The 25037-nt window shown below is 41.8% G+C and overlaps 1 protein-coding gene across 3 annotated transcripts; it reads right to left on the bottom strand.

Moving 5' to 3' along the window:
• Positions 1 to 659: 659 nt before the first annotated feature.
• TAF12 (TATA-box binding protein associated factor 12) lies at positions 660 to 23547 on the bottom strand. 3 transcript variants are annotated; one of them, XM_019938300.3, is made up of 6 exons: positions 23432 to 23547; positions 11834 to 12085; positions 10075 to 10152; positions 6647 to 6761; positions 2602 to 2690; positions 660 to 1138 (listed from the first exon to the last, which is right to left on the bottom strand). In XM_019938300.3, exons 2-6 carry the CDS (start codon positions 11999 to 12001, stop codon positions 1103 to 1105), a joined length of 486 nt encoding a protein of 161 aa, XP_019793859.1. In that variant the 5' UTR covers positions 12002 to 12085; positions 23432 to 23547; the 3' UTR covers positions 660 to 1102. The 3 variants fall into 3 exon arrangements, with proteins under 3 accessions (XP_019793859.1, XP_019793860.1, XP_033695383.2); XM_019938301.3 differs by lacking the exon at positions 23432 to 23547 and adding an exon at positions 23105 to 23368; XM_033839492.2 differs by lacking the exon at positions 23432 to 23547 and adding an exon at positions 12812 to 12896.
• Between the last annotated feature and the right edge of the window lie 1490 nt (positions 23548 to 25037).

Raw genomic sequence — 25037 nt, 5'->3', positions numbered from 1 at the left:
AGCCAAACCCAGGGTGGGAGGGAGTGAAAAGCAGGGTCCCACCACAGACCAAGCCTCAGGAGGCAGAGGCCCGAACCACGGCAAGGTGGATGTATCCATGCTGGTGGCCCCTGGGTGGAACAGCTACACTCCCTGAAGCCCACGGAACCCTCACAATCCACAAGGGCTCTGCCAGGAACATAACAGGATGATGCTAGCTGCCACTGAAGGTCATGACCCTGAGGTCTCAAGGGGCCTGGTTTCCTCTGCACGGTGGTAAAAATACTAGGATCAGGGACACCAACAGCTGAGAACAGAGAGAAACCTGCACAGAAAGGCCTTTCCCCAAGTCTACTGCCATCCTTTCTTAGCGTCAAGGATGAACTCCAGAAGTTCCGGAAGAGCAGGTCAGGAAAGGATTTCCCCAAATCAGGAGCCTCTTCAGGATGGGGCTCATGACAGAAGGTCACCCTGCTCGATTCTTATGGCAGACAATCTGGACTAAAAGTCCTACTGATGGTAAGGCCTTCCTTGGAGTAAAATAATGGAAAAGTTCCTGGGTTTTTTCCTCCATCACAGAAATGAATAATGGTGCTGCCATCTGCTGACTAGAGAGCTATATCCAGCCTTGCTTACCCTCCTCTGGCATTTCAAAGGCTGTAAGCCATGCACCCTGTGTCTTTCAATTAATAACTTCTTTATTCTGGAAAAGCAAATGAAAGTCATATTCATATAAACACTGACATTACAAAGTACAGGGAAAAGGGGGAGGGAGAAGGAAACAAAAACCTCTACAAATCCTGCTAATACTCTCTCACCAAACAAGACCATAATGCTTTTCCCCAATTCAATCACTTATATAATAAACCACAAATAACATCTTCTCTGGAAGATACACTGCTCCTCTTTGAGATGGCAGGAAAAAGGGACCGGAAGTTGGGGTAGGAGGCTTTATTCTTTTGGCAGATCCTCTCAGTCATTATAGATATTGCTGCACTGTTAATAAAAAATATATGCTTCTCTGTAAAGCATTAAAAAAAAAAAATCCAAGGATGAGATGGCTGAGGTCTCAGCTCAAGTATCTCCAAATACATTGTTGTCCATTCCCTGACCTTTCCGTGTGTTATTTCTTGGTTGTTTTCCGGATCAATGCCATTCTCTGAAAGGAGAGAGAAATAAGCAATTACACAGGTTAGAGTCAGGAACTTTCCAGGACATCCACGTGTGGCTACCAGGTAGCATGGTCTACACCACAGGCTGGACTCCTCAGGAACCTACAGGTACAGGGAAGCTCAGCAGTTCCTTCTAACTCAAGCACAGTCTGCGGGGCCCTAACACAAGTTTCCACAGGCCAGCGGACCCATTTCATTGACCAAAAGACCCCAAAAGCCCTATACTAGCAGGATGGCAAAAACAGTTAAAAGCAGAAGGTGACAGCTCCCGCCTTTTGGGGATTTAAGGGACAGGCCATCAAAACATGTGCTTTCTAGGCTTACCCCCTTCCCCTAATCTCCTTCTCTGATGATGGAAAAAACAAGGAAGAGGGCTCTGTTTTGAGCCTGTTGCCAACACGCAAAGGGAGCTGACATTCCTCACTTGATAGCCTGCAATGAAGGAAACTGACCCTAACAATTTCCACCATAACCCATCAGGGAAACATTCAGATCATGGGTTTCAAATCTTACTATTACCAGCCACTGGCCAAATTAATGACTTGCTTTGCTCACCCTTTTTGACTAAGAGATTGTTTGAACATTATGATATTGGTTGATTGATAAATAAATAAATAGGGCTGAAAAGTGGATAATTTGAGAGCCGAGCCAAATGACCATCTACTGCCTGGAGGGACTTCCTTCTGAACAACACTGCAGTCCTTCAATTCCGGCTATTGGCGGTCTCCTTGTAGGGCTTCCTCTGTGAGCTCTGTAAACATACCCACTCCAGAGATCCCAGGCTACGGAAAAGCGAGGTACACTCAGCCAGAACTGCCCGACTGTGGAACATCAAGCTTGGAAAAAGCCCACTTTTCAAATCAGAGTAGCCAGTTAAACTAAGACTTGTCAAATGGAGGCCAACATTTCTATGAGACTGACCAATGACTGGGACAGCTTGTTCCCCAGTAGAAGTGGAGACAGGTTCTCTTACTGACCCCTCAGTTCTGCAGTAAGAGGGACGGAGAACAAAGGTTAAGCTGGGGTAGAGGCCAGACGCCTGGCAGAGAAGCTTGGGTGCTACCTCCTAGCACAAGTACAGCATATTTCTGCTTTGCTTAAACTGCCCTCTAGTCGGAGGGCCCTAGATGATGTTCAAATCAGCAACAATGAAGGAAGATTTCTTTAAAGAGATGTGGAGGGGGCGAGTTCCATACAGTTTAGAAAAACCTAGAATCAACAGCTCTAAGTGGCACCCATTAGAGTTGAGAGAAAAAACTGAGACCCCATATGGGAACAAAAAAGCACCTAGGAAAAATCTGACTGATCTCCCGTACAGCCCTGCTGCCTCTTGCCCGCTCTGACATTTGGAGGAAATGACAACCACAGTGATGGTAGCTGTGTGCATTCTCTCTGAGACACAGCTCAAGGGATCAGCTGTGGCTGGCCCGAGACTCTGAAGCCTTCTCACCTGTTTGTGAGCTTCTGTGGTGCAAGCTTTTTTGTAGGGTCGTATTTCTTCAGAGCCAAACCCTGGGATCCACATGTTCCACTGGCGTTCTGTAAGGAAGAAGCCCACACAGAGATAAGGGGACCAGGAAGGCAGTGTCAAGGTGCAGTGTGACCCTCAGACAAGGGTCAGGGAGGACTAATCTGGGCAATCAACTGTACTAATTAACAGTAACTCTGCAGAGGGGCTCTATGGGACACAAATGGGGGAATCACATATGGTACCTCCAAGGTTTTAAAGGACACTATTTGACCTTCTGGCAAAGAAATAAGAGGTAAATGCGTCAAAACTTTGAGTGTGGAGCCCTAAGGTTTCCATGCAGCTCTTCAGGAAAGGAAAGTTATTTGTTTCTTCAATAAAAAGTTATTTGTTTCTTCTGTCTTACCCCTATGCTCAAGGTAACCCCTCTCAAACTGAAAGGAGGAGTAGGAAGAGAAAGGCATTCTTTGCAATCTGGAGTTAAGAGCCAAGCCCCAGTTCTGCTGCTTCACTGTGGAGCAATATGACGTTGGTCTCAGTTTCTTCACCTTTTATATGGTAGTAACAACAGAAATAACCACCTGATAGGATGGTTGAGAGGCTTCAATGGCATAATGCAATCCCAGAGCCTGGGATAAATACATAGAGAGACAGATACAGACACAGGTATGTCCACGCCACAGCTCCATGTCCTTGTGCCACTGGATATGACCATCCCTGTAAGACTGTCACTACAAGTTATCAGAGGGCAGAGATTTGGTTTTTCCACTTTTTCAGTAACTGGCATAGCCACATGGCCCCCTAAATCCACATATAAAAGTGTACTCGACTTCCCTAGTGGCACAGTGGTTAAGAATCCACCTGCCAATGCAGGGGACACGGGTTCGAGCCCTGGTCCGGGGAGATCCCACATGCTGCAGAGCAACTAAGCCCACATGCCACAACTACTGAGCCCGCGCTCTAGAGCCCACGAGCCTCAACTACTGAGCCCACATGCCACAACTACTGAAGCCCGCACGCCTAGAGCTCGTGCTCAGCAACAAGAGAAGCCACCGCAATGAGAAGCCTGCGCACCGCAACGAAGAGTAGCCCCCATTTGCCGCAACTAGAGAATGCCCATACACAACAACGAAGATTCAACACAGCCCAAAAAAAAAAGTGTACTGCACTTTAAGTACATCCAATATAAAAAAAAAATTATACTTACACAAGATTATTTAGGGAATAAATCTCTACTCAAAAGGAGTTACAATGGGGACTCCTTTATCATGCTCCCCTAGAGCACTGAAAACATTTGTTTTGCAAATTTGATTTGCCCCAGACAGGCACTTACTTAAAATCAAATTGAATATTAGTGGTTTTATAGTTATACTTTGTGTCTAATGCATAGCAAATATTGTGTGAATGAATGATTCATGGTTGGTTCTAGAATAATTTTATATACAGCTCTCTTCCAATATTGCTTTGAAAATAAAAATGAAACTTTCTGCTAATAATTTGTTGTCAGTACTTGAAAGTTACACTAAGATTATTCTCTGGGAATTACACTTTACAATCAACACAAAGTGGATCAGGATATGGATATGCAAAGTCACTTTAAAGAGAGTGGCTACCAGGCATGAATGCAAACATGTAAGTACGTGTAACTATATATTTAAATAAGTGTGTACAGTTGACCTTTGAACAAGGCAGGGGTCAGGGGCGCCAACCCTCCCTGCACTTGAAAATCTGCGTATAACTTATAGTCAGCCCTCCAACCATGCTGTTCCTCCATATTCACAGATTTAACCAACTGTGGATTAGGTAGTACTGCAGAATTTCCTACTGAAAAAAATCACCAATAAGTGGACCGTGTGCAGTTCAAACTCGTGTTGTTCAAGGGTTAACTGTATTTATATTTTATATAATATTAATAGAATAGCAACAACATTTAGTGAATAAAATGTGTAATAAAATGGCTGGGACAAAGCAGCATTGTGCAAAGCATTCTATGTTCATTATCTCATTTAACTTTCATATTTATGAAGAAAGATCCTGTCTCAAAAATACACATATTGAATATACTGAAGATACATTCTTGCAAGGAAACATTACGTGCATAATTGACTCAGTAATTCTGAAAAGTAATTACCATGAAAAGTAATCAAATGATCTTCACTTCAGACAAATCAAATGGAACATATGTCAGGTGTAATCACAATATAAATATTCATGCACTGTATAGCATTTATGGTAATATATATGGTAACATATGTGTATGTGTAATATGTGTGTATTTACATATACACGTTTATAATAGATTCTGATTAAAATATATCGTGGGGACTTCCCTAGTAGTCCAGCGGTTAAGACTCCACACTCCCAATGCAGGGGGCCTGGGTTCAATCCCTGGTCGGGGAACTAGATCCCACATGCCACAACTCAGAGCCTGCATGCCGCAACAAAAATATACCGCATGCTGCAACTAAGACCCGGCACAGACAAATAAATAAATAAATATTTTTTAAGAAAGAAATGTTATTAAAAATATATATATATTGTGGAAATGCAAAAAATATATATATATATACACATATTGAACACATATTCAAGTAAAATAGGTTAGGAGATACATAAGTTAATCAGTTTAGTAACCCTGAACATTTACATTCAATTAAACCTAAAGATAATGAACTAGTATGAATATATACTCTACAAATAAATATGCTTAATGTAAAAAAAACACACAGAAATAAAGAAAGACCATGTCAATCAGAAGGGGAGGTTATTCAACTATTCAAGTATAGAAAATAGCCGGGTCAGAAGCAAACACTGGCAGTGCCCATCCCAGCCCATCCAGAAGAGAGCCATCAAGAGTTTACAGCCTCGCTGGCAAGCTTATCCTTGCTGGGCGCGGGGCAGGGAAGTTGTGGGCAGCAGGCCTAGATGGTTAACACCAGGTTCCCTAATTCCCCAAACCCTGATCCCGGGCCTCCCACATGCCGCGGAGCGGCTGGGCCCGTGAGCCATGGCCGCTGAGCCTGCGCGTCCAGAGCCTGTGCTCCACAGCAGAAGAGGCCACAACAGTGAGAGGCCTGCGTACCACAAAAAAAAAAAACACTCTCAGCCCCAGCCACCACCTGACTTCAATCACATGAGAGATCCTTAGCAAAGCTGCCCAGCTAAGCCCAGTCCACCCCCAGGCCCATGAACAACTGTTACTGTTTTAAGCCATGTTTGTTACACAATAATAAATAATTGAAATGGCTGTCTTTTGCTATTAATATCAGCAATGTTAACCAGAAGTGTGTTATTTATCCCACCTCCACTACCAGCGCCTCCTGGAGCAGTATCTCCCTGACACTGGGAAGGAAGCTTTCAGCCATGGGCTGATCTGCACTCAATCCCTTAATATCTTCTGCCTCATTCCCTTGGCCTGACTGTCTTTGTAGTCACAGACTGTCCCCTTTCTTTTGATCACACTGCAACCAATGTAGGGGGGTAGCTTATTCATTTCCAAGTGATTACAATTATCAATGTTAGATGAGTATCTCCCAGAAAAACCCAAGCTCAAATTTAGTGTCTATTAAGTAGAAGAGCAGAATACAAAATTATATGTACATTATGGATATAATGTTCTTGAGAAAAATACATCAATAAGCTAAAAACTGGAAGGAAAATACCATTATATGTATGGTAGAGATATAATAGCTACATTTACTAAGCTCTTACTTTGTGCCAGTCACTTTACGAACATAACCCATAATCCTCACAACGACCCTGTAAGGAGGGTATTATGATCCCCGCTATAGAAATAAGGAAACCAGCTCTAAGAGAAAGTAAGTAGGAAGGATGAGGTGGTACAGTTAGAAAGTGGCACACCCAATGCTAGGGTTCATTCCCCCTACCATGCATGGATTTCTCTTTCCTGTTTAATGCTACTATGGCCTGAATACATAAATCCCAGAGCCCAGAAGTCTGATCCTGGCATGAAGGTTCCTGGAGGAGCAATAGTGTGGATACCTCAGGGAGAAACGAGACCACATACCTAGATGCAGCTGGACATCTTTCACCTCCAGGGTGCTGGACTTGCGATGCCGGGCAAGCTGGCACGCTGCTGTCACCACGCTCTCGATAAAATCATCAGCAATCTGCAGCAGCATCTGGGGGAAAAAAAGTGGGGGAGAGTAACCACGACACTGGCAGGGTAGGCTCCTGTTGCTTGGACAACTGTATCTGCTTGAATCACATATTCAGTCAGGTTTTCTAACAGAAGGCCTGGAATCAGCATTTGAGCGAAGGTGGGGAAGAGGAGTGAGGACCACAAGAGAAACACATTAGCTCATTAACCAGGTTGAGAGAAACTCACACCCTTCTGAGGATGTACTTTCCGTACTTTCTACCTAGCAGCGATCAACCAGCCCAACCCCTACCCTCTCCGCATCTTCTTATGAATTAGGTAGGAAAATAAATGTGAATCATTAAATCCTCACTCCCTCGTATTCTCTTAAAGCATTTTTATTTCCATTATCTCACCTAGTCCTTATAATTATCCTGTGAAAAAAATGGGGCACAGATTTTACCCTAACTCCATAGAGGAGGATGCTAAGATTCAGGGAGATTAACTTGTTCATGGCCATGTAACTATTAAGCAGCAAAACCAGGATTCAACCTCAAGGTTCTGAGTCCAAAACCTGGATTCTTTCCAGTTTATTATCAATTATTCCTAGATTGTGTGAAGAGCAAAATCAGAATTCTGAAGTTAAAAATCTACATTAAAAAAACGGAAATTTTGATCAGTGAATACCTTCCTCATGGCTTCCTCTGCTGACCAGAAAAATAAAATAAAATAAAAGTACAACCATAGTTATAAACATTCCTTGTTCTGCTGGACTATCAATGCATTGTCATCTTTCCTACAGAACCAAATGGATACCATCTAAAGGAAAGATTTCTAATTAAACATGGCAGATCAACTCTAAAAATGACCTCCTCTCCTTCCCTACACCCATTAAAATAACAACAAAGGAAAAAAACAAAAGACATATAAATCCACAAAGACAAAAAGATAGGAGAGAAAACCTTAATGGACAAGATATTCCAATAAACTTTTAAAGTAAATTTTTGTTAAAGAGGTAACAAAGGAAGAATGGGAACTGACCTAGCAGACAGAAGGTATAACACAAATGCACGCAGAGGGGACGCCAATGAGAACGAACTGATTTGCCCTTTGCAACTCCTAAGAGATCCAGGATTTGAATGTGTCATTAACCACAGAAGACTGGACTGAGGTATGGAACTAAAAACTGGACAATTGTTACATGTCTGTACAGAGTAGTCCCCCAACCCCCACACTTCAAAAGCAGCCAAGTGACTTCCCACACGTACCTGACCCAGAACACAGTCGGTTTACTCCCCAGAAAAACTGAACAGGAGTGGCTATGGATGAGAGTACACCAGACACAGCAGAGACAAGGGAAAGACACAGTCCCTTTCTCTTGCCTTGCTTCCGGGATGTTAGAAGCTAGAGATAAACCCTCCAGATAGGAGACTAAAGGATTTTTCTCTGCATATACTAAATGATTCCAGAGGAAAGACTTACAGATACTGATTAGGGAATGCCCCATTAAGAAGGTTGACTATGGACAAATTATTCTGAAGTGAAGCCAGTAGTATGCTGGAGCCAGATTAGATGAGGTCATGAAGGCCAATTACATGCATTTCTTCCCAATCCTGCATTCAGTGACAACATGTTGATAGCTTAAAATAGGGCATAGTGAGAATATTTACACCACAGAAATCAGGAAATGCTGAAAGCCAGAGTCTTTTTCTCCACAGAGCTGGTTGTTAAACATTTACCAATACATGACTGGGCGAAGACCATCAGTCAGTAAGTTCTGCTTCAAATCAGGTTTTTAGTGGCTCATTCTTTAAGAATGGATAGCCAGAATCACCAGACATTTGAAGAAAGTCTCCAACACTAAAAGGAAAATAAACAAACCAAAGGGGAAAAAAGGGACCCAGAGGAAACAAAGACAATGCAGGGAAAAGAAGAAAATGTCAAACAACGTAATTAATATCCTTAGAGAGAAAAATAAGATACTACAACTGTAAAATAAGAACAGAATGGCTTAGGGAAAAAAAAAGTCAACAAGAAAAAGTTCATGGAAATTAAAATTTTTATTATAAAAGAAAGTTAAAATTTAGAAGACAAACTAAGGAAAATCTCCCCAGCAAGTAGAATTTAGAATTACAAAGAAATGAAAAAAGAGAAAAGATAAAAAAACCTAAGAGGATCAATGCAGAAGATCCAACATCCAACCGTCATTACACACAGAAAGAAAAAAAGCAGAGAAGAAATTATCAAAAAACTAAGATTAAAAAAATGGAACCTTCATACACAGCTGGTGGGAATGTAAAAGGATGGAATGCTTTATAAAAACAGGAAGTTCCTCAAAGGAAAAACACAGAGTTACAATATGACTCACCAATTCCAGTCCTAGATATATATCCAAGAGAAATGAAAATGCATGCCCACAGAAAAACTTGTACATGAATTAAGAAAAAGAAAGAGGGGCTTCCCTGGTGGTGCAGTGGTTAGGAATCTGCCTGCCAATGCAGGGGACACGAGTTCGAGCCCTGGTCCGGTAAGATCCCACATGCCATGAAGCAACTACGCCCCTGTGCCACAACTACTGAGCTTGCGCTCTAGAGCCCGCGAGCCACAACTACTGAGCCTGCGTGCCACAACTACTGAAGCCTGTGCGCCTAGAGCCCATGCTCCGCAATGAGAAGCCTGCACACCACAACGAAGAGTAGCCCCCGCTCACCGCAACTAGAGAAAAGCCTGCATGAAGACCCAATGCAGGGCTTCCCTGGTGGTGCAGTGGTTGAGAGTCTGCCTGCCGATGCAGGGGACACGGGTTCGTGCCCCAGTCCGGGAGGATCCCACATGCCGCAGAGCGGCTGGGCCCGTGAGCCATGGCCACTGAGCCTGTGTGTCCGGAGCCTGTGCTCCGCAACAGGAGAGGCCACAGCAGTGAGAGGCCCGCGTACCACGAAAAAAAAAAAGACCCAATGCAGCCAAAAATTAAAATTAAAAAAAAAAAGAATATTACTTAGAAATACAGAGGAATGTTCTAGAAACAATTAAAATTGTTGAAAGTGACTGCCTGTGAGTAGCAGCCTATACCCTTTTTGACAGGCAAAAGTAGCAATGCTGTTAGGTATAAAGTGCTAGGCATTCTCCTAGGTGATTTGTATAAGTTATTCATGGGACCCTGACAATAACCCTGTAGATAAATAATGTCATACCTTACCAACACAGGAGGAAGCTGAGTCTCAGAAAAGTTAACTGACCCACCGACAGAGCCAAGTCTCAAATTCAGACTTGTCTGCCTCTATAATCTGTGCTCTTAATGGCTATTCTATACTATTTCTCAGGGACACAGTCTAGGGTACCCAATCCCAACTTACCTCCTCCACATCTTCATCCAGTTGCTCATTAGGATCCACTTCTCTTACTAAGTCTTGTAATTTCTTCTTGGTCAATACCTAAAGTTAATTGGGAGAACATTTTTTTCAGCCAAGTAGCAAAGAAACAAACACCTCATTACCCTATAATGAAAGGCTATCAATTTGTTGGGTTTGGTTTCTACTTTCCAAAGAATTATCAGTCTGGCTTACTTGGTGCTATTACTACAAGACTATAGTCTCAAGACAGAAGTAGCCTAGGGAAAGGCAGAAAGAGCAATATGGAAGAGAGGCCAACATCTGTCAGGTAGTTTTAGTAAACTCTACATTAATTTGCAATTTTCTGACCACCACAAGTTGTACAGTGCCCCTGCTGCCTTTGGACAAGCTCTTCTACCCTTCTTCCTACCTGCTCAGCTCACAGTGCCTCCTTTCTGATGCTCTCCCAGCCCACCCAGGTGAAAGCAACCACTTCCTCCTTTGGCCTCCACTGTACCCTGTGTACCCTTCTATCATTGTGTACATTTATAAACTTGCCTGTTTCTGACTTAATAGGCTGAAGGCTCCTTGAGGGCAGGGAACACGTGTTCATCTCTGTATAACTAAATATCGATATTTGTGAAAGTATGTACAACTATGATCCCTCTTTCATAAAGGAAATGTTATACCACATATATATGCCACTAAATAAGGATCAAAAGACATACACTAAAATGCTAACCATAGTTATTTTGGGGTGGTGGTAGAATTTGGGGCTATTATTCTTTCTCTTTTTCCAAAGTTTCACGATAAGCATTGCATGACATTGGAAATAAGGAAAAAATAATAATTTTTAAAATAAATATTTGTTAATAATGTCTCGGATCTATCCATTCAACCATCACTTAATTCAAGCCTTTGCCACATATCTTGATTTACTGCAAAAGTCTTAGACTTGCTGTTCCTCCCAGTCTGCCCCCTTTCCTACCTTTCTTGTCCCCTTACTGTCAAGTTAATCCTCCTAAGATATACAACTTTTATTATGTTACTTTCAAGCTTATTAAATATTTGCAAAGATTGTTTATTGACTAAAAGTTCCAATGGAAACTGACTAGCATAGGCCTAGTATGTTCTGCCGTAATCCTACCTATACAATTTTATCTCCTGCTCTTCTCCAACACCACACCCATCATGGGTTGGTCTCCTGAATACCTGCCCAACCCTTCCCATTCATCATTGCTAGTTCCTCCCCCATTCTCTTGAACTGTTGTCTCCTCATCCTATTCTACCCAGCCTACAAGGTCCAAGTCAAGAGAGTATACTTATTTCTTATGGCTCTGGAGGACAGAATCAGGATCATGGGTAGAAAGAGGGGGTCAGATTTTAGAATCACTGCAGAAAATAAAGGCAGCAGCTAGATGAACTAGGAGAAAAGACTGGAGGCAAGAGTACTTTTATTACAGGAATAATGAATAATGAATCCATTAATTATTTAACTATTTTATTTTATTTAACAAGTATATAGCATATATATTTATATATAAAAACCTGTCACAGGCAAGCTGTTGTGTCAGTGCATGTATATATGGATGTATGTATATGTATATGCATACACACACTTAAATACTACAAAGTAAAAACTGATAAATGTACATGATATTTCGATAAAGAACTTGAGAAGTCTGAGCGGAAGAGGCAGCAGCTGAGATGGACATCTCTCAGAGTGTTATTGCTTCAAAGAACAGATAAGAGGTGCCCACAGAGAACAAAAAGCGGATGATACCTGATTGTTTTCAGGGCTGAGACGCCCTCCTGTCCCAGGAGTGCCTGGGATCTTTACCACTGTAGTGCTATTGGCCATGGAGCCTTGTGGAGGGGTGCTAGCTGGTTCCGGTTTTATTGATGAGAAATTGGACAGGTTGATTAGGGCTGAGGGGCCAAACTGGTTCATAATCTGCCGCGCTTTGGACTTCAGCTCATAGAGCTTATCGAGATCTTGTTTCTTTTTGGAGCTATGAGGACCAAGGCCAATCAACTGTAGAAGAAAAACAAGAGAATTAGCTCTGGAAGTACATGTAATAAAGGATGAGTTTTAAAAGTAAAATTCTATGAGGCCTGTCAGACTTTGAAGGGTCTTCATTTGATACCTGCACATTGAAAATGGAGGGAATGAAGAATGTTCATTGCTCTCACCTGATATTTAGAAACCATCTCTTCTCCAAAAGCTAAATAAAATAGTCCACACAAGTGAAATAAAGAAGTAAATGAAATGAGGAATCTTATGTACAAAAATAAACTAGAATGAGCAAGACATTTTTGAAGACTTTGTAAAAATAGAATACTTGGTTAATTGTAAAAATAGAATACTTGGTTAAGTACTACATGCATTATTTTTAAACATCAAATAATGCTAAACTCAAATAAATCATGGCACAATCACATACTTGAAACCTAGTCACAAAACTTCAGAAAACAGATTAGTTCATTTTGGTGTTTCAAAACATGCTTAAGTCTATGTCAGGGCCTAATAAACACAGTTTTTAGCAATTGTTAAAAGTAAGCTCTTCACTGTCATCAAGGGCAAATTTTCTCTGAGTGTTAGCAATCTTTAAATACATGCAGAGTCCCTAGGCTGGAGTAGCCAAGACTTCTAAATTTTAGAGCCATGAGGCTGACTCCGTGGACATCAGCTTTGGTGTCATCAAGATCAGAAGCACATTCAGGAAGTTCCACCCACAGTGACCTCAAGGAGCTTACTTACAGCTATCTGAGTGTCTAGATCTTTAATTACATCAGCAACGGCTGTGAGCCCGGTGAAACGAGAGGCAGCCATTTTCAAAAACTACCTGTAAATGAACAACTGGCATCAAGCACCACCCTTGCCACAGAACCATTTCAGTTGCATGGCCTGCACATCTTCAATGACCAGAATGCAGGCAAACTGACTGTGGAGAACATTTCCTTATTCCAACTGGGCACCAAGAAAAACATCTCCATTTCTTTCATATACAACTTTTAAAATTAATTAATGATGACAATAGTAACATTAAGACTCTCTTCCAATAAAATGAATGTACTATTGTTAGAGATAAGCTAGCAGCATATGAAATACTTTATTGGCCAAAACTGTGGAATTTGAACCTGCAAGAATCATGGCAATGTTTTCAGAACTTGATAAAGCTTAGCAACCTGAATGAGTATCTGTATCTTGCCCCTACTGCTGAGTTCCTCTCCAACAAATTGTCTAACTCTCTAATACAAGAAATCATCTTCTCCTGGTTTACCCTTAATAAAAGCAACTAACTACGCACTGGTTAAATGATCAAGAGAAACTTGTTGGCCAAGAGCCCGCTGAGGGGGGCAGCACAGCATCAGGATTACTTTTTTTTAAAACCATATGTGGTCCACGTCTCCTTTTCCCTTACCCACAAATCTTACCAATGGAAGAAATGGGAAAGGAAAAGATTGTTAACATGGTAACAGTTGCCCTAATGTTATAAAAGCAAACTATTTTCCCAGATCAAGTCCTATGAAAAAGCCTTATTAAAGATTATCAGTATTGGGCTTCCCTGGTGGCGCAGTGGTTGAGAGTCCGCCTGCCGATGCAGGGGACACGGGTTCGTGTCCCGGTCCGGGAAGATCCCACATACCGCGGAGCGGCTGGGCCCGTGAGCCATGGCCGCTGAGCCTGCGTGTCCGGAGCCTGTGCTCCGCAACGGGAGAGGCCACAACAGTGAGAGGCCCGCGTACACACACACACAAAAAAGATTATCAGTATGAACATAAGCCACCACAATGAGAAACCAACGCACTGCAATGAAGAGTAGCCCCTGCTCGCCACAACTAGAGAAAGCCCGTGCGCACCAATGAAGACCCAATGCAGCCAAAAATACATAAATAAATTTATAAAAAAATAAATAAAATAAAATTTAAACAGTTGATCAATCTGGAATGGGGGGAGTAATATACTCCTCCTTTCACACACTCCTCCATTCCAGATGGATCAGATATTTAAATTTTAAATATAAAATCATTTACTAGATAAAATATAGAATATCTTTATTTTTTATTTATTTTTTTTTAAATTTATTTTTGGCTGTGTTGGGTCTTCGTTGCTGCACGCAGGCTTTCTCCTGTTGTGGAGCATGGGCCCTAGGGCACACGGGCTTCAGTACTTGTGGCACGTGGGCTCAGTAGTTGTGGCTCACGGGCTCTAGAGCACAGGCTCAGCATTGTGGTGCACGGGCTTAGTTGCTCCGCGGCATGTGGGATTTTCCTGGACCAGGGATCAAACCAATGTCCCCTGCATTGGCAGGTGCATTCTTAAGCACTGCACCACCAGGGAAGTCCCTATTTTTTTAAAGATTTATTTAGTATTTATTTATTTAATTTATTTTTGGCTGCATTGGGTCTTCGTTGTGGCACACGGGATCTTCGTTGAGGCGTGTGGGATCTTTCCTTGTGGTGTGTGGGCTTCTCTCTAGCTGTGGCGTGTGGGTTTTCTCTTCTCTAGTTGTGGTGCGCAGGCTCCAGGGCGCATGGGCTCTGTAGTTAGTGGCATGCAGGCTCTAGTTGAGGCGCATGAGCTCAGTAGTTGTGGCATGCGGGCTTAGTTGTCCTGCAGCATGTGGGATCTTCGTTCCCTGCCCAGGGATCAAACCCGTGTCCCCTGCAGCATAAGGTGGATTCTTTACCACTGGACCACCAGGGAAGTCCCTAGAATATCTTTAAAAAATATTCAGAAACCTAAACTTAACACTTTATACAAAAATTAACTCAAAATGGATCACAGACTTAAATGTAAAATGTACAACTATAAAACTTTTAGGAAAAAACAGGAGAAAATCTTTGGGCTCTAGCTAGGCAAACCAAAAGCATGATCTGATCAATAAAAGGAAAAACTGATAAATTGGCCCTCATCAAATTTTAAAAGTTTTCTCTGTGAAAGCCCATGTAGAAAGGATGAAAAGACAAGCTACAGACTAGAAGAAACTACATACCCAAAAAAAGACAAACTACATATCCAACAAAAGACTAGTATCTAGAATGCATTAAGAACTCTCAAAACTCAATAGTTAAAAAAAATTAATTCAATTAGAAAGTGGACAAAAGACACACCAGACATTTCACCAAGGAGGATACACAGATAGCAAATAAGCAAATTGAAAGACGTTCAATCAAAAAAATTAGTCATTAAAGAAAAGCAAATTAAAACTACAATGAGATATAACTACACAACTATCAGAATAGCTAAAATAAAAAATAGTGACAACACCAAATGCTCACGAGGATGCAGAGAAATTGGATCACTCACACACTGCTAGTGGGAATGTAAATGGTATAGCTACTCTGTAAAACAGTTTGCAGTTTCTTAAAAATCTAAGCATGTACTGTCACAGAGGAGCCTAAAAAGACATGAAGACTAAATGGAAAAACTAAGATCTGAATAAACTATGGACTTCAGTTAATAGTAATGTATCAGGGACTTCCCTGGTGGTCCAGTGGTTAAGAATCCACCTTCCAATGCAGGGGCCCTGGGTTTCGATCTGTGATCAGGGAAGTAGGATCCCACATGCTGCAGGGCAACTAAGCCCACGCATCGCAACTACTGAGCCTGTGTACCATAACTAGAGAGCTCGTGCACCGCAACTACTGAGTCTGCATGCTCTGGAGCTCGCGTGCCACAACTAAAGAGAAGTCTGTGCGCACAATGAAAGATCCTGCGTGCCGCAACAAAAGATCCCGCGTGCCACAACTAAGACCTGATGCAGCCAAAGATAAAATAAATAAATAAATATTAAAAATAATAATGATAATAATAATGTATCAAACGTGGTTAATTAGTTGTAATGAACATACTATACTAATGTAAGATGTTAATAATGGAGAAACTGGGTGCAGGGTATATGGAAACCCTGTACTATCTTCCCAAATTTCCTGTAAATCTAACACTGCTATCTCAGCAGGTTAAATAAATAAATAAATGGATTTTAAAAACTGCTCTAGGAAAGAGTTTATTTAAAAAAATGAAAAAAGGAAAAAGAAGACCAAATCACGAATACACAAAACAACAGGAATGAATCTTAAAATATTTAGGTGAAAAATAAGCCAGTCTCAAAAGAATACATACTATATGATTCCATTTATATGAAATTTTAATATCTAATGATCTAAAAACAAATCTCTAGTGACAGATGGGACAGAGATTGACTGCACAGGGGCAGGTTGGCAGTTTCTGAGGTGATATAAACATTCTATACCTTAAGTGGGGGAATGCTTACACAGCTGCTATATTTATCAAAACTCACAGAACTATATGTTTACAATGTATACATTTTATTGTATGCAAATTATACCTCAATAAAGTGGATTTGGGAAAAAAGAAAAAACACGCAACTACTGTATGACCCAGCGACTGCAATCCTAGGCATTTATCCTAGAGAAATGAAAACTTATGTTTACACAAAAGCCTGTACACGAATGCTCATAGCTTTATTTGCAATAATCAAAAACTGTAATCAATTCAGATGTCCCTTAATAGGTAAATCATTAAACAAACTGTGGTATATCCACACCATGGAATACTACTCAGCAAGAAAAAGAAATGAACTACTGATATGCACAACTTGGATGAACTTCCAGAGAATTATGCTGAGCAAAAGCCAATTCAAAAAGAGTCCATATTGGGGCCTCCCTGGTGGTGCAGTGGTTAAGAATCCGCCTGCCAATGCAGGGGACAGGGGTTCGAGCCCTGGTCCAGGAAGATCCCACATGCCGCAGAGCAACTAAGCCTGTGTGCCACAACTACTGAGCCTGCGCTCTAGAGCCTGCAAGACACAACTACTGAAGCCCACGTGTCTAGAGCTGGTGCTCCGCAACAAGAGAAGCCACTGCAATTAGAAGCCCGTGCACTGCAACAAAGAGTAGCCCCCGCTCGCTGCAACTAGAGAAAACCCATGCGCAGCAACGAAGACCCAACGCAGCCAAAAATAATAAATAAATAAAAGAGTCCATATTGTATGACTCCAGTTATGTAACATTTTTGTTTTCCTTTTTTTAAAAATTAATTAACTAATTAATTAGGTTGCACCAGGTCTTAGTTGTGGCAGGCAGGCTCCTTAGTTGCAGCACGTAGGCTCCATAGTTGTGGCAGGCAGGCTCCTTAGTTGTGGCATGCGAACTCTTAGTTGCAACATGCATGTGGGATCTAATTCCCTAACCAGGGATCGAACCCGGGCCCCCTGCTTTGGGAGTGTGAAGTCTTATCCACTGCACCACCAGGGAAGTCCCCTATATAACATTTTTAAAATGGCAAATTTTACAAACAGAAGACAGATTAGTGAGGTTGTCAGGGACTGGGTGGGAGGGAAGGAGGTGTGGTTATAAAAGGCAATATGAGGGGCGCTTGTGATGGAATTGTTCAATATCTTGATAGTGATGATGGATAAATGAACCTATAAAAAGTGATGAAATTGTATAGGACTTAGTACTCATACACATAAGCAAACAAGTGCAAGTAAAACGGGAAATCTGAATAAGATTGTTGGGTTGTATCAATGTTGATATCCTGCTTCTCAAATTATACAACAGTTTTGCAAAATGTTACCGTTGGGGGAAACTGGTGGTGCAAAGTGCAAGGGATCTCTGTATTATTTCTTTTTTTTTTTGCGGTACGCGGGCCTCTCACTGCTGTGGCCTCTCCCGTTGCAGAGCACAGGCTCCAGACGCACAGCCTCAGCGGCAATGGCTCACGGGACTAGCCGCTCCGCAGCATGTGGGATCTTCCTGGAACGAGGCACGAACCCGTGTCCCCTGCATCGGCAGGTGGACTCTCAACCACTGCGTCACCAGGGAAGCCCTGTATTATTTCTTACAGATTCATATAAATCTACAGTTATCTCAATTTTTAAAAATTGGAAAAACAATATTCTCAAGAATAAATAATACCCTTCTAAGGATGACTTTACAAAGCTCAGGAGCCATAAAAGAAAAGACTAATATGTTTAATTACACAAACATAAAAATGTCTGCATGGCAACAAACATAACAAACAAAGTTAAAGGACAAAAGACAAACCAGCAAAAATATATGCAAGATATATCAAAGGACTAATTTCTTTTATATATAAAAAATAACTACAAATCATTAAGTACCAACTACCCAATAGAAATATTGTGAAGGGCTTCCCTGGTGGCGCAGTGGTTGAGAGTGTGCCTGCCGATGCAGGGGACACGGGTTCGTGCCCCGGTCTGGGAAGATCCCACATGCCACGGAGCGGCTGGGCCCGTGAGCCATGGCCGCTGAGCCTGCGCGTCTGGAGCCTGTGCTCCGCAACGGGAGAGGCCGCAACAATGAGAGGCCCGTGTACCGCAAAAAAAAAAAAAAAAAGAAAAGAAATTCAAATGGTTCTTAAAATAATGAAGTGATCCTTATTCTCATTCATAATAAAAATGCAAATTAAAACTACAACCTACTATTTATTCCCCATTTGGCAATGATGAAAAAGTTTTATAGGGACTTCCCTGGTGGTCCAGTGGCTAAGCCTCCACACTCCCAATGCAGGGGGCCTGGGTTCGATCCCTGGTCAGGGAACTAGCTCCCACATGCTGCAACTAAGAGTTTTTCTTTTTTTTTAAGTTTTTCTTTTTCTTTTTTTCTTTTTTTTTATCTTTGTTGGAGTATAATTGCTTTACAATGGTGGTTGCAACTAAGAGTTTGCATGCTGCGACAAAGATGCCGCATGCCGCAACTAAGACCTGGCACAGCCAAATAAAAAAATAAAAAATAAAATAAAATAAATAGTTTTATACATACTGTGTTTGAAAATTTTATGGAGCAATAATCATTTCATAAGTTGCTGGAGTGGGGGAATATAAATTAGTTACAGGTCTCTATAAAGAGCTACTTGGCTGTATCTACCAAAATAAGAAAAGCATATATTGTTTTAATCCCATAGTTCTATTTTTAGCAATTTATATTATAATTGAACTTGTATGTGAACAGAATACTATACATACAAGGAATTTCAACCTAAATGTCCATCAAAAGTGATATAGTTAAATAAACTACAATATAACTATATAATGTAATAGACTGAAAAAGAATGAGACTCATGAAAATATTATGCTAAGTGAAAGAAACCAGTCACAAAAGACTACATATTGTAGGATTCCATTTATATGAAATGTCCAGAATAGACAAATCTATAGAGACAAAAAGTAGATTAGTGGTTGCTAGGGCTGAGGAGTGGGGGAGAGGAATAGGGACTGACTTCTAATGTTTATGGAGTTTCTTTTAGGAGTGACAAAAATAATCTAGAATAGATTGTGGTGATGGTTGCACAATCCTGTTTGTAGCAAAAAACCACTGAACTGTATACTTTAAAATGATGAATTGTATAGTATGTGAATGTCTCAATAAACCTGTTTCTAAAAAATGAGGAAGCTCATGAAATGACCTTCAAGATACCCTGTTCATTTAAAATGCAAGGTTCAGAATAGTGAGGCTAGGGACTTCCCTGGTGGCGCAGTGGTTAAGAATCTGCCTGGGGCTTCTCTGGTGGCGCAGTGGTTGAGAGTCCACCTGCCGATGCAGGGGACACGGGTTCGTGCCCCGGTCCGGTAGGATCCCACATGCCACGGAGCCACTGGGCCCATGAGCCATGACCGCTGAGCCTGTGCGTCCGGAGCCTGTGCTCCGCAACGGGAGAGGCCACAACAGTGAGAGGCCCACGTACCGCAAAAAAAAAAAAAAAGACACATAATTACAAATGTATAAATTATTCCTGGAAAGATACATAAGAAGCTGAAAACAATGGTTGTCTTGAGGGGGACAGGAGAATGGTAGTACCTGGGGTGGTCCATGGGACCAAGGTGCGAGACTTATCTTTCATTGTATACCCCAAATTCTGTAATATGTGCATATGTAACCTATGAAAAAAATTAAAATAAACTACTATCTGGTTTGTTTCCACTGAAGAAATAGGTAATACTGACCCCTGTTTTTAAAATATAACAAAAAATATAGCAGTAGCAACAAAAATAAACCTTGACCTTTATTTCACACCTTATACAAAATATCAATAAATTAAAAACTGATCACAGACTTAAATGTGAAAATGTAAAACTATAAAACTTTTAGAAAACGTACGAGAAAATCTCCCTGACTTTGGGTCAGACAGAGTTTTTAGATACAACACCAAAAGCACAATCCACAAAAGAAAGAAATTGATAAAGTGGACTTAATCACAAAATAAAACTTCTGCCCTGCAAATGAAAACAAAAGACAAGTCTGAGACTAAGAGAGAATATTTACAAATCACGCATCTGACAACTTGTATCCAGGATATATATATAAAAGACTCTCAAAATTCAATAAGAAAACAACTCAATTAAAAAAATGGGTAAAAGATCTGAACTGATCCTTCAGCAAAGATTTACAGATGGAAAATAAACACATGAAAAGATGCCCAATATCATTATTCATTAGGGAAATGCAAAATAAAACCACAATGAGATACCACTAAGTACCTATTAAAATAACTAAAATTAAAAATAATATAGGGCTTCCCTGGTGGCGCAGTAGTTCAGAGTCCACCTGCCGATGCAGGGGACACGGGTTCGCGCCCTGGTCCGGGAAGATCCCACATGCCGCGGAGCAGCTGGGCCCGTGAGCCATGGCCGCTGAGCCTGCGTGTCCGGAGCCTTGTGCTCCGCAACGGGAGAGGCCACAACAGTAAGAGGCCCGCGTACCGCAAAATAAATAAATAAATAAATAAATAAAATAAAATTAAGTCCATATATACAGATTTCAAAGTTTGTCTTCTGCCTCCAAAACACCTGTGTCACAGTGCAGGCTATAAACACTGCTGATGTACTACCTCCAAAGCACTTTGGGGCTTTCCACAAACACCTTTGGTCAAAAGTAGTATGTTCTATGTTCACATCAACTTTAACACAATGATCTTCTGATCAGGTACTTACTTAGAAATCCTATTCTAATAATTCAATTGATGCTAGAGCCACAAATGAGTGAAATAAGTAGTACAATTTGCAAATGTAGATGAGGATAACTCAGGAATAAACTATTATTAATTAAACCATCAAGTATTTTGAAATGGTGGTACGGCCATGCTTTACCTCATAATTTGGTGTAAGTTTTGACCACTTGCATTTAGTATAGGCACTTGCAAACAGTTTAGGCAAACCCACTGGGAACAAAGTTATTGCAGTTTCCCCAATCATCTAGTTCATGTTACAATAATTGTAAAGTTAATCCAATTTAAGCCCCTGTTCTTCAAATTGGTCTTTCTTGGCCTCCTAAATTTAAAATTAAATATGTCTTACTCCAATGTGAGGGAAAGTTCTATTCAGGTCCCATTTTTCTATCTTGAATATCTATGCTTCTTTAAAACACAGGAATTCAGTTCTCTTCAAATACTACACTACATAAATACCCTAATAAGTTATAGTACTTGATAGTAAGAGGAGTCTTTAGGAGGAGGGAGTGCTTTCATTCAATGCCATGCTTTGTATAACTATTACCTCTATTTTGCTGATGAGCAAGCTGAGACATGGCGAGGAATCCACTTAGAAAAACAGAAAAAAGTTTTAGTCAAACACATAACTGGGTTTGACTGTGGCTGGGCCACTTAGTAGCATGGGCTTTCAGGCAAGGAACTTAACCCTTCTGCACTGATTTCCTTACCTGTACAATGGGACTAACAATATCTAACTTGTGCGGCTGTAAGTGATAATTAAATGATTTAATATTTGAAAAGTGCTTATGATGATATCTGGTTAGTCTTTTTTTTTTATTGGAATAAAATTGCTTTACAATGTTGTGTTAGTTTCTGCTGTATAATGAAGTGAATCAGTATTTGTATACCTATATCCCCTCCCTCTTGGACCTCCCTCTCCCCTCTCCCCCCATAGTCTGAGTAAGTTTCAGTAAAAGATATTACTGAAGAATGAAAGTGACTGGTCCAAGTTTCTCCACCATCCTTATCTAAAAGCAGCCATCTTCCCTAAATGCTTATGCTAAAAATAAAGGGTACATTTTACTTATTTGTGACTTTCTAAATGACTTACTATATTGTTAAGGGGGAAGGAGCTTCATTTAAAAGTTTCCTAACTCGTAAGTGACATTCATTGTATCAATGTCAATACAGTTAACAAGACCCAAAATAAAATACTAGAATTTGTAAAAACTTCCCTCTTGAGTTTGAAGTTAGAGCAAAGATTCTAGAAGCATGTTTTCAAGGAATATTAACCAAGCATCTCCTATCTACTATGCAGAGCAGGGTACTGTATCAAAATCATGATCTAATCAATCATTGCCTCACTGTAATCCTAAACCTTCTTTGGACTTTAGCCTCCTTATATGTAAAATACGAGTTTAAAAAAGATTATCTTTCCGGGTCCTTCCATCTCTGCCATCCTCGTTTTTTGAGATGCAGAGATCTGTGCTCGGAGTTGGGTGGAATGGGATTTAAAGCACTTATCAAGTATATAGCTGAGTTCAAACTGCTTCAACTTTACAGCAGTGCTTCGCCAGAACGAAGCAGAAAACGAAGATGCTTCCAAGTGGGCTTCCTAGATTGTATCCGACACAAGATAAGCCTGCCAAAAGCCAAGTAGGCAGCGCAAAGGAGTCGTCTTTCCCTGAACACATCCTTTACCACCCTCGGTTCACCCAATATGAGAAAAAAAAAAAAAAAAAGGATCACTATATTTTTTCCGAACTCTCTCCCTTTCCCTTGGAGGCTGATCTCCTCACATCCATTGCCCCTTATAGTCTCCGCTTTTAGGAGCCAGTGTCCTCACAGCCCTGTTCCCTCAGGTACTTCGGAGTCTCCAAGCCCCGATCCCGTCCCCACAGAAGCCCGTCTTCACTGCCCGCTCCTGTTCTTCCCAAACCCAAGTGTTCTCTTACTGCTCCTGCCTCTCAGGAACCTAAGTCTTCGCCGCCCTGTTTCTGAATCCTTAGAAACCTGGGTCTTCACTGTCCCGCTCCTACCGCTTAGCAGCCCAAGTCCTCACGGCTCCGCTTTTACCTCTCAGGAGCCCGTGGCTTCACGCCCCGTTCTCTTCCGACCCTCTCCTCTTCGGAGCACTGGTCCTCACAATCCTGTCCCTCTCAGCCCACTTTCCCTCGGGTGCCGGCTAACTCCGTCCCCTTTCCCTAAGTCCCGCCTGGAGCCCAGGTCCCCACAGCCGCGTCTTCTCCGAGCCCCGAGCCCCTCAGTCCCGTCCCAAGAGCCCGATTCCTAACAGCCCCGTCTCCTCCACAATCTGGCTCTTGAAACACTGACCACTGTGGGTCTGGGTCCTGACTCCCTCCTCCCACTCTTCTTCCTTAACTGCCAGGGCCCAAGACTCACAGGCAGCAGCGTCTATCTCCCCATGATATGCGGAGACTGCCCCAGTGAAGCGCTCGTCTCAGCAGCCGGTCCGACTGCTCGGCCCTCCCCGAGTACTTCCGGCACCGCTCCCCGCCTCCAACCCGGAAACGCGCGGCTCTTCCGGCCGGCGGGCGCGCGCCTGGCTTGCACAGGCGCGGACCGCCCTCCGACACGTGGTCGGTATTCATCGCTGTCGGTCAGCTCTGGCAGTTGGGCTTTTTCCTGTTTGGTAGTGTGAGCAAGCTCTGCGCCTTCTACCCGGCGTTACGAACCCAGCGGTAGCTATTTCTCCCCAAAATAGCCTGTTGTATATATTGCTAGCGTGACCGGTAACACGCCCTCGGATGGCCTAGAGGTAGCCATTTTTGGTTAGTGTCTTTGTCGTGATATGAGGACGGTAATATCTCCTGGGACCAACATTCCATAGATATCCTATTGGACCCCAACAGGAAAAACCTGGGGACAAGAGAGCCCGGTTGTGGTTGTGATTTGGCAGTTAATAATAATTGAGCAATTGCTGTCTACCAGGAAATTTCCTATACACCTTACCTCCGATAAGTCAGTCATTTAATGATTTAAAGGAAACCTGTGAGAGGGACTTCCCTGGTCGTCCAGTGGTTAAGACCCCGCGCTTCCACTGCGGGGGGCGCGGGTTCAATCCCTGGTCGGGGAATTAAGATCCTGCATGCCGCGCGGCGCAGTCAGTAAATAAATAAATAAATAAATAAATGAAACCTGTGAGAGATTAGGCAAGTTCTAACTAATAAGTGAAAACTCTCAACTTGAACTCAGAATTCTCACTCTGACCATTAAACTGATGCTTTCGCTTGACTGTCAATGGTGAGAACTGCTGTTTACTAACTGTGCTAGATGCTAGGGTTGTAAAGAAGACCCGATTCCAGCCTGAGTCCCTTCTGGAGCCCGGGTCCTCACACTAAGATGGACAAGAACCCAAGAACCCACAGACATAAAGGAATGTACAAAGGGCTGGGACAGCAAAGAGTGAGCAGCAGTGTCAGCAGGAAAAGCTGCCTCCTACCTGGATTGGTGTAGCAACTTGCTCTCCCTGTCTTTATATCTTGCCATCCTCATCCCACCAAATTACCAATCCACTCTTAACCCTGCCACAGATCCAAATTCACAGATTCCAGGCCCCTTCACCACTAAGCTCTAAGTTATCTTCCTAGTCTTATTTCTCTGCCACTGCTCTCTTCATTATCCTAAGGGTCTGGCATACCATTTTTGTTTTTGCACTCCATCTTTTTAAGACCCAGTTTACTTTTTTTGCTTTTATTTTTTATACAATTTTTAAAAGTTACACTCCATTTACAGTTATTACAAAATATTGGCTATGTATTTCCCATGTTGTACAATACATCCTTGTAGCCTATCTCTTACACCCAACAGTTTGTATGTCCCACTTCCCCACCCCTAAATTGCCCCTCCCCACTCCCCACTGGTAACCACTAGTTCTCTAAATCTGTGAATCTGCTTTTTCATTATATTCACTAGTTTGTTGTATTTTTTAGATTCCCCATATAAGTGACATCATACAGTATTTGTCTTTGTCTGACTTATTTCACTT

Source organism: Tursiops truncatus, chromosome 1, assembly GCF_011762595.2.
Source record: "Tursiops truncatus isolate mTurTru1 chromosome 1, mTurTru1.mat.Y, whole genome shotgun sequence".
NCBI classification, from domain to species: Eukaryota; Metazoa; Chordata; class Mammalia; order Artiodactyla; family Delphinidae; genus Tursiops; species Tursiops truncatus.
The sequence above is the reverse complement of the archived record's forward strand: the minus strand, read 5'-3'. Positions and strand labels throughout refer to the sequence as shown.

Bases quoted from the DNA above. Each gene is read 5' to 3' on its own strand.
- TAF12 (XM_033839492.2), bottom strand. From the start codon at position 12,883: ATGGCTGCCTCTCGTTTCACCGGGCTCACAGCCGTTGCTGATGTAATT. The intron at 10,153-11,833 runs GTATCATCCGCT...AATTAACTTTAG, and splicing joins TCAGCCCTGAAAACAATCAG to GTATTGACCAAGAAGAAATT. The intron at 6,762-10,074 runs GTAAGTTGGGAT...TTTTTCCCCCAG, and splicing joins TGGATGAAGATGTGGAGGAG to ATGCTGCTGCAGATTGCTGA.